The 10,731-nt window shown below is 34.8% G+C and overlaps 1 protein-coding gene across 6 annotated transcripts in view; it reads left to right on the top strand.

Annotated features, from left to right (window-relative positions):
* Nucleotides 1–8: 8 nt before the first annotated feature.
* The window catches only part of LOC111055552 (F-box/LRR-repeat protein 12), a 30,859-nt gene continuing 20,136 nt past the window's right edge, over nt 9–10,731 (top strand). For 2 of the 6 annotated variants that reach the window (XM_039444713.1, XM_039444707.1), the window contains exons 1-2: nt 9–164; nt 3,451–3,573. In XM_039444713.1, the coding sequence (XP_039300647.1) occupies nt 24–164; nt 3,451–3,573 (264 nt within the window). In that variant the 5' untranslated portion in view covers nt 9–23. Of the gene's footprint in view, nt 165–2,161; nt 2,183–3,450; nt 3,574–4,748; nt 5,236–6,994; nt 7,104–8,332; nt 8,700–10,731 lie in introns of those variants that run through there. The other 4 variants (XM_039444718.1, XM_039444735.1, XM_039444727.1 and 1 more) reach the window with 4 other exon arrangements.

Raw genomic sequence — 10,731 nt, 5'->3', positions numbered from 1 at the left:
TTTTACGTCTAAATATAGACTGAATGCATGAGGCTTGGCGTTTGCAATTCAGACAGCCAGCAGCCACCAGTCGAAACTTGTGCTCAAGCCAAGAAGAGGGTGCGCGTGAGTGCGCGTTCTTCATCCAACACTTTTTTTCTTCTCGAAAATCACTGCCAAAAGAGGTGGGCCGATAATTTCCTTAAATGAATCAATGTCTTACTTCTTATCTCATGATATCTGATGTGTCTCACCTGTTACTGTCATTCCACCCTTAACACTACCTATAATATTTCAAATCTATTCATTTGCAAAACTCATGCACATTCATAAAAACCAAACAATGACAATACAATTTTTACACTTCAGATTAAAATTTACAATATGACAATTACAATTCTTTAATAAAGATTTACACTTCAGATTTACAATATGGATCTATCGGCTAAAGATAACAATATAATATCGCCAGTAGTGAGCTTAAGATTTAAAACGAAATCACTATGACTTGAAAAAAGGAACATTAGAATGCACATGTTAATATGATCACGATGGAAATAAATATTTGAATAATTTCATGAGAAGTATGAATTTGTAATTTTATGATTTGAAAAAGATCGAGATGAATGATTTGGAATTGATTATACAATAATTGTTACTGAACTCAAGTCTTCACCCATCAATTGTTGAGTTTCTTTGAAAATATTTATCATTCAGAAATAGGCTAATTTATGTAGGCTACAGTGAAATGGTAGCAGGCCTACCTTTCTTTATATATGTGAACTGTTGGGTGTTGTTTATTCCAATTAAACTGATAACTGACCTTACAATTACTATTTTTTAATGGTGAACGCCAGTTAGTGTCAATGTTAATGTTAGCCTATATGAAATTATAATTTTTTGAAAATAACTTACATGAAGAACATGTTTTGAAAATAAATTTCAGTAGCTACCGGTATATAGGCTGATGCATTTGGAGCTTAGTTTGAGTTCCGCCTCAAGTGTGCGTTCCTATGAAAAAAATGTCAGTAGTTATTTTAAACACTGCCGAACTTTTACTGGGACCCCACAAATTTGAGTTGATTGTGTGATTTTGAGCCCTACCTTGAAAATTTTCTCATTTCTCTTGAATAACATATTCTGAGCTAACTTACAAAACTCTGGTGTGGCGCACTCACACAACTTTCCTTGCCGTTATGAAAATTTATCAACTGGGGTACCTTAATTTTTTTCGGAAAGCAATACTTTCTTTACCTATGGTAATAGGGCAAGGAAAGTAAAAATCATTATTCATTCAAATTTCAGTTTTATCAGTGCACCAAATTCAAATTAGATTGATATAAATCAACAGTAATGAAGATTTCTTATCTGCGAATGATGATATCAGAATTAATATGTACAGTATTGTAAATCAGACAACTCATATTAGCAGGATTGTAGATCACACCAAAACTTTATCCAATAGTCCAATTCTCATTGACGACAGTACAGAGTGACTCAAAAGTCACTAGTCACAAAATTGCTTTATATTGAAGTCTTATGTATTACAACAACAATCACTCACACTTGAATGTGAATATGAAGTCTTGATGGATATTCTAGTGGAGGATATCCTTACTGGATTCTTCATTCAACTAATATTCTATCTATAAATGAGTTTGGTTTTTGACTTTCATTCTCGTTGATGTATTCTAATTTCATGAGACGATATGGAATCCTGTTTTAACCGTCAAACACCTCATCTAACTGTAGCCTAAATTCTAAATGAAGCACGCGCTTTAACATACCATAATTCAAGCATAGATCCACTTGTTCCATGAAATATGGTTCATTGCTGATCGCAAAAATGCCTTCTGGGAATCAAACCAGAAACCAACAGGATAATGTTAGTAGCAGAGAATGATGAATTCGCCAAGTTTCCGTTCTCCTTTATTATCTTTTATTTCAACGTTGACTGTTTTTTATTTGTCCAGATGTTTGTGATCTCTTATTCCGCCTTCTCTTTAGGTCACTCTGGCATGCTTCAATACGTCTTTGGTTTTTTCAGTATTTTTTCTATCTTCCTTTTCTCTGCGTCATCAATTCCCCATTCGATTTACACAGTCAGTTTTTGAAATCCATCCGGTCAGTCAGTATTGCAATATTCACGTCCCCAACATACAATATTATCGTATTACTTGGATAGTTATTCTTGTGGATGGCGGTGAGTAGGTAATAGTAGTCCATATTGGAATAATATAAATATCGTCATTTAATTCAATGTAGAGTACGGTATAATATGATACCTAATAGTACAGTTCATTAGGAGGAATTGTAACTTTAACATTCATGACATTAACACCTGTTTCAAAGTATCAAGTTACACCCTCAGTCAAGTAGATAATATTATATAGGAATAGGCTAATTAATAATATAACTAAAAATAAAACATCACGTCGAGCCCCAATGATGTATATGCACTTTAATCATGCATTCCTACCTAAATCAATACAACTATTATTCACAGTTTTAGAGAATAGGTGGTACCAAAGCTTTATAGGTGTGTCCTCTAGTCTGTGCTAGGGTAGGTGTGTTTATAGTATGTTTCCTCTTGAAGAGGACTATTTTAATCGAAGAAGCTTGAAATCCTATTGACATTGGAATCTATAACATCATTAAATCTATTTACATCATTATCCCATTGACATTAAAATTTTTTGTTTGGACGACAGAATTATTATAGTATGGTATAAATTGAAAAATATTAGAATAAATTTCTAATCATTCAATAGCCTATTCATATTTGATTTTGATTAAATGAAACTGAATAGAACTTGTAAATTAATACACTTAGTGCCGGTTGGACAAAAGCCGGTTTAAAAGTTTTAATCGTGATTAATTCCACGAGAACCAATCAGAGAAGCCGTCTTTTCGTAAAAGCCTTCTCAGATTGGAATTAATCACGGTTAAAATTCAACTGGCTTTTGTGCAACCGGGCCTTAGGACATAGTGTATGATTCACAAATCACACCAGCCCTTTTGACTTTTTATAAAAATGATTATTTTATCGATAATTTTTTGACAATTATGTATGTCAAAATTTCATCTTCCAGTTTATTGTAGGGTTGAATGCGAATGCGCCTTTGGTTAAACAGTGAACCCTTGTATATAATGAGCCCTTGAAGTACCGGTAGCCTAAAAACAGAATTGTGTCTTGTAAAGATCTAGACTGTACAGAGAAAAACACATACGGAATTCGACTTAGTACTGTGTTCAATTTCTATTCAACTCCGAATAATTCCACTCATTTTCATTCTACAGTATATTCATTTATTTATCACACTCATACAGAATTACAACATAGAGGACTACACCACCGTCTGAAATCAGACAATTCTCATAACTTTACTTCTGTAGAACATTGTCGGGGTTGAAACGAGAGCCAATATCCTATAGTGAATGTTGTCAATATAATTCGACAACTGGTTGCAGGAGATGGACAGACGGCTGTCAAGCTGGCAAGGAATTTCTATAGACAAGGAGCTGCTGCACTACAGACAAGATGGCGGCTGTGACAGCACACACTCCAGTGGCAAGAGACGTCGTCACCACACGGTAGGCCCATGCCTTCTACCCTTTCCAATGATAGCCTATCTGACACTTTTTCAAACCAACAATTCTAATTGCAGGAGTAAACATCACCTTTAGAAGAAATGGAATTGTATCCTACCATTCGTGGTTTCCTTCTCTGTACGCGACTTCTTCATGATTCAGGCCTACCATTTTGTACGCGACCTTTGATCTGAATTCAAGGGAATTATTCTTCATGGTTTACTTTTTAATAAACTGGTATCTTTGTTTTGAAGTCAGAGGGAATAAGCAGCGATATGGTTCAACATGATTGAAGTTAAAATATTATTATAATCAGTGGAACTATATTCAGAAATAATAATTATATATTCTATGGAAACGGGTGGGGGCATTATCACAATTGACCTTTGGTGAAGACCTTCTAGCCCAGTCTACACTTACATAAACTTATCGGCAGTCTTGCATGAACATGATAGATTTTAACAATAAGACTGTACAAAATACACAATGTTACTGTATTGATATAACTTGGTTTAAAGTACCTTGACTTAATTAAGAGACAATCAGCCATAGTCTTCTCTTTTTGGGTGCCACGGCCTAGGGAGAATGGCAATGTCGCATAAAATATGTTCAGTCAACTAGTCTGCTCGAGTTGAAAGCGGTAAAAACGATTGGAAAGTACATGTTATCCAGCCCAATCTTAACCTAGCATTACAGTGCTGTCATGCAATTGTATTGCAGTACATTTTCCTTGACAAATGCATTACTATTTTTGATGTGAACCAACATGAATCTAATTTTGACCCTTCCCCTCCAAATGATTTAGCTCATCTTTCAATATGCAATGTTAAGGTGGTTGAAGAATTCTATAAAATGTAGTTATTTATCAGGACAGAAATGCAGTTAACTAGAAGAAATGCTTCATTTTGTCATCTCTCCACCCAGGCACCGCCAAAATCACAGCAGCAGTATTTAATAACGACTCCTAAAAGGAATGTGAAATGGGATGTAATGGCTTAGTTCAGCTGTGAAAGGGGTGCAAAGAGGCGCTAGTTTGTTTAATTAGTGATGAGTGAAAGAAGAGATAAATAGTTTTGATTGTTGGAGCGAGAGATACAGAAAGAGAGAGAGAGTGACTTGTTTAGAATGTATGATGAGGCATGAGATCTATTCGGGCCTCACAAGTAGCGCTGCAATTCAGCCTGAAGTAGGCTCCGGTACGGTATCAAGAGCACGAATCTTATTGTCAGTGAGATCGGCCTCAGTTCAAAATTAAACAAAGTCTCAGCGCAAATAGTGACGGGATCTTGTGGTGACAACGTGTTTTATTGTTAACACAACAGCAAGCATCAGCACTAATAGATTGATTATGTGTGACTTACAATTCACTAATGTGCTAAACAAAAAGTCACACACCCTTCGTATACCAATTTGCGGCACGCTTTAAAATAAAAGTGGAATATTGCAGCGTGCGACAGCTATCTGATTGGTACGCGACTTCCAGATAAATGTGTATTGGAAAGTGTACCGAAGTGTAGATTCGAAGATCCAGACATATCTCTAGTGTCCCCGTACCACTATATGTTCCTGAAAAAATCTTTATTTGAAAACCTCAATATTGTATGTTTTGATAACGTGATAAACTGATTAATTCATTTACTGGAATAAGTGTGACTTATCTGTTTGGTAAGTATACTGTGTTGTTTTCATCAATATTATGATTGTGAAATATGGTATAGCACGCACTTGAAAGAAGAATTTCCTGTATTATAATGAAAAACTTCCAATTTTATGGATTATGCTTTTCTATTTTAGTTAAAATATTAGAAAAAAAGTATAATTGGGGATGAGTCCCATAAGAGAAATTAGAAATACTCTCGATACAAGTTTAAAATTATTCGATCTCCCACTCAAACTTTAATAAAAAGATGATAGAATTAGTGGTGATAATGATAATAATATGATGTGGTGAGAAACCTCTCAATTGAATAATGTAGCCTACTTCAAAGTAATTATCAATAAATTATTCGGTTATAGTTGGAATCAATTATTCAGCTTGTTAAGCATAATTATAGTAGTCAGATGAACATACAGGTGATAAGATTAACTGTAAAGCAAATTATAAGCTACTCGTATAAGCTATCTTCTAATCGTTCTAATTGAGTTTCCCAACTATGTCATGTAGATTAATAAACTTCACGCTCATGTTTCGACTTGGGTGAGAGTTACGTCGCTTGATTACATCGAATAGGTCTATGCTTCGATAAGTTTGTTAAATCTCTTCCCTCCTCTTCCTATGGAGCAGAAGACGAAGAAAGGGGGAAGAAGACAAGTTCCTCTTGCGAGGAAATGGCGAGTTTTATCTCTGAATGATTCCAACTCGGAAACAGTTTAGACTCTCTACTCTTGAGGAAATCCGCCTCCAAGTTGGCCGTTTTCCAGAGGCTGATGTTGTGAGTTATGCACAACTCCCGAACCAGACAACAGCAGATCATTGACAATACAAGGGATATTACTTGAATGAAGTGTTTGGTGAAACTAAACTAACCGTATCATTTAAATTAAATTAAATTTCTAACTGTAGCCCTTTTTCTGCCATGAAGAGTCAAATCCATTGATGTACAAGGAAATCAAACAGAGTGTTTAATAATAAATATCAGACTTTTAACTCTTTATAATATTTGTTACATTGAACCTACAGTTATGAATTACATGTCAAATCAAAAAGCAACTCAAAAATTTTCATAACTTTTTATCAATATCTTATTTATGAAATATTGAATCTGAATGGAAATCGACCCGATGGAAAGTGACTCAATGAAGGCTTGAAATGACTCCAAAAAGCCTTAAAAACTCCAGTCATTAGTAACTACGTCTTGCTGTCTCTACTATTGCTGCCTATGAGCTGCTCTAACTCACTTTCAACCAGTCAATTCAATCAATTGAATTGAATTTTATTATGAGTTTTCCAATTTTCAGTCGATTCCAACCTGTTTAACCAAATCTTGCAAATGTCGGTGAAAATACTACACATAGGCCTACGTGTGCACTGGTGCAAAAACACAACTGTTTGAATTGCTTTTCCACTCAACCATATAATTTTTCTACTAGAAATTTAATGTCACTAATATTATGAGGAGTAAAAACCCAGATATTCATTTATAAACACTCTGCATTATATCAATATTTATATTTCAAATATTTTTATATTTTTCACATATATTTATTTATATTTTAAATATCTTTCCATTTGTGCTCTATTAACGCTATAAAATGGAGTATTGTCCAGACAGTTACTGATATTTATTCATCTTCAAATTTTTATAGGTATTCATCTCGCCATAGGAAAAATAAATTGTTGCTTGAATAATAAGTTTATGTATCAATTTTCCAAATGATTTTCATTAATAAGTTATGAAAAAAGTGAATCTTATTAATTCTTCAGGTGAGAAATGGCTTCGTGGGGCGCTCTCTCTGTAGAGATGACCAATCCTGGCTCAGTTCTCTCTAGAGATGGCGTTAGTCGCGGCAGTGTTCGTATGGCCAAACCACCGGTAATCATTTAAAAGAAAGAATGCATCGTGTTACCCCTTCCCCTTACCAATGTAGATGAATTGTTTATTCTTTCCTGATTTCTTGATAAAAAAAGTCTCACCTCTGTTTTTCCCAATATTTAAACAATTTTATTTCAGATGACAAAGTGTGTTGATAGCACTCCGGCTTTGGTTTGATATTTTGTTTGGTGGAGTCCCAACAAGTGCCAAATTTGTCTAATTGATATAGAACAATGGAGCTTCTAAACCGCATTTGAACTTGCAAGCGGAAACTTCACAGTCTACTTCACAAATCTATTTCCATCCTAACTTTGCACTATATCCCGATTGGATTTTGTTTTTGCAGTGCATTTGATTTCAAATCCCTGGAAATGGAGTTCTAAATTAGAAACTCCTCTTCTACCACTTTCAATAAAATTTTAGTCTCATTTCTGCTTGAGCTTGGAATGGAACTTTGTGCTGGTTTCCGTTTTTTTATTTAGTTTTCTTTCTTCCAGAATCTATTTCAACATCAATTTTGAGCATCTCCAGCATGACTGACTAGTGAATTCATCCTTTTTTTCTTGAGCTTGATTTTCTTCTAGAATATAATTTATTACTGTACTTTTACTTTGTAAAGAAAATGATGTGATGTGCTCCATCTCATACGATATATATTTATATATTTATTACTGTCACTTGAAGAAATCAAATGAAGAAAATCATATCCTGTTGTTGTGTGTTTTTTGCATCACTATTGATTCAACTGATTATTGACACCTCTTTGATAGATATTAATCTTCAAGGTGTGGGTATAATATACTAGCATAACAATGTACTAGCTTATAATTTAGCTTAACGATTTAGTCACGTTCCGATTGGTTGTCCACAAGTTAGTCCAACATCCCCACTTACGTTTCAGTTCGACTCTGACTAGACGGCTGTTCTTGTGATGTCGGATTTGTTGGACCTCTTGTTGATCCAACTCATTAGGCTAGACATACAACATTCAACCGAACATCAACAACCCAATTCACGGTCCGAGGTAGAACCCGATATTGAATGATGCACCTCAAAATCGGATAGTGAATGGCCCGCTTACGAGTGCAATATTTTTATATTCTATCGTACAAGACTACTTCAGGGGATAGAGGAGAGCGTGTGTTGATTCACAGGTTTACAAAGTGAACACTTTGCAGAAGAATGCTCAATTTTTAATTTGTAGAGAGTGAAAAGGAACCCTGCCCCTTCACCCGGCCCCCTTGGTAGGGTGTAGCGGGTGTTAGAAGTTATTTTAAGTTTTGAAATTTGTCGCCGCGCCACACCGGTGGATGTCCAGTTCAGGACAGCTCAACTCCCAAACTGGGGGCTCGCGTGAATAAAAACAACAAATTATCGGTTTTCCATTGTCAAAAAATCCAATCCACCGGTTTTTAGTGCGTGAGTTGAGTGTAAAAGTGGTGGTGTTTTTTCGTGGTGAAACAAAAGTTTTTGTGTTCCAATAATTTCAACTGTGACGTGATTAAGTTATCAAGTACGGTACTTGGCTGATAACAACTATCATTACTCTTTGAAAAACAAGGATTAATTGTCTTCATAATGGATATATCGGCTGACGTTAGTTGGATCTCACTCATATCCAACCAGACAACGATGGGCTCGCATTGTTATTTGAAATTGCTCAGTTTAAAATAAGTTTATAAATCCCCTCTCCTCTTAAACTTTCCAGGCCAAGAAAGCTGATAATTATCACTGTATGTACTGCAATTGGCTCAGTGCTTACACTACCGAAGCTGGTGATTTGGCAGCTAGCAGCAATATTCTGTTGGGATTCCTCTTAGTTCAATTCAGCAAAAAAATACTAGTGGTCTATTGATGGCTCAAACAGAACCAAAAATGTAGTAACTCACCTCGCGGGATTCGAAGTAGAGGAAAAGTAATCTAGTCAAAAAATCTATAAATATATGGAATGGAAATATTATTTATTAGGTAAATCTGATAGAAAGCGTTCCTCACCTTTCAACCTGAAAACTTATGAAGAAATATATGTAGGAACTTACGGAAAGTTGCGTGGGTGTCAATCATGTTTGATCAACGATCACTTATCAGTTACATAATTTATTGATGATTGGGGATCAAATGTTGATAGATTCTTGTTCAAATTAAGATTGTAATTTTAAAATAATTGCCACCGATACCGTCTACTAGTGTAGTTTGAAGCTACCATTATTATTTTCATCAAATGAATCGACAAGAATGAATAAAAAATTGAGAAACATAAAGTCGCAACGAAGAATCTCTAAAAGGTAGTAACTGGGAGGCAACAGCGAATGATTCATTTCCAATTTACCGTCACATCATTATGTAACACGTCAATGACGTAAGAAATTCACTGCAAGTACGAGTACCGTTTATGAGCTTCTCTTTTTCACGTATTATAAATTCGTTGGTATTTCAAAGTTATTGAAGCAGTAAAATTTATTCTATAGGAATTCGATTTCGCCAGGTCAACTAGTGGTAGAGACAGAAACCAACATGCTTGAACCGATTGAAGAACAATATTATTTGAAAAATGAAGATAATACTTTTTAATACTCTTTCTACTATTTTTTGGCTACTTTTCCATGATTATTAATCTAATTACTAAGCTTCACTATATTGGGAAGTACTCAAATGAATAATTAATCTGAAGACTAATTGTTTTCATGAAATCTGACTGGGCTAAGCTCTGAGCTGCTATTTAATAATTAAAGCCCTCACTGGGTCGTGCTAGAGCGAGGAAAGAGGAAGGGATTTATTTTTGGACTTAGTCTGAGCACTTGCAGCACGGCCGAGCAGACAAACTTGCTTTCTGGCAAAACACCAACGTTAAAGCTCAAAGTACAATACGGTTTGAGAAGTCTAATACATTTTAACAGTCACATTCCATCAACATTTTGTATACAAACTCTGGCTTCAATCTCCATCTATCACATTCCATTTTTTTATAGTACATGAATTATTATTCAATAAAATATGGAGGTAAAATTTAGATGGTTTGTGGAATTGTTCTTGTTATCGATGCTGTAACCATCAGCGCTGATTTACAATTAGAATATTAATTATTCCTGGTTGAATTGATGTACCATTTTGTAAATTACGTATGATTCATGTGTCTTACAGACCCGAAATCGATATTGGAAAGCATCATCAAGCAACAGCCATTTTCATACATGCTCAATTTCATTGCCCACAATATTGAAAAGAGAACATAACGAAATCATAATAAGGAATGAGAAGAAGAGAGTGAACTTATAACATTACAATGTTTTTATCAATTTTGAGCGACATATATGTATAGTGGGAGTATAATATAAAATCTGCTCGTGATACAAAGAGTAGCTACAATGGAATTGAATTCAATAATTAATCCAGACGTCTCTTGCTATAGGTTTTACTGGCAACAATAGCTATTCTGATTACAATCCTACAATTTCTTAATACAGGAAAAATCAACATTGGATAGGAGATTGGTAGATTTTCCGCATGAAATTAGTTTTCCAGCTTACACAATCTTCCTGCACATCCAACAATTAGTTTTTCTCTCCAAGTATTGCGGAGTACTGAAAGTGGAGGCTGACCAATAATGGCGGTGAAAAAAGTTGAAAAC

Source organism: Nilaparvata lugens, chromosome 1 (assembly GCF_014356525.2).
Source record: "Nilaparvata lugens isolate BPH chromosome 1, ASM1435652v1, whole genome shotgun sequence".
Classification (NCBI taxonomy): Eukaryota; Metazoa; Arthropoda; class Insecta; order Hemiptera; family Delphacidae; genus Nilaparvata; species Nilaparvata lugens.
This window is presented reverse-complemented; position numbering and strand designations above follow the sequence as displayed.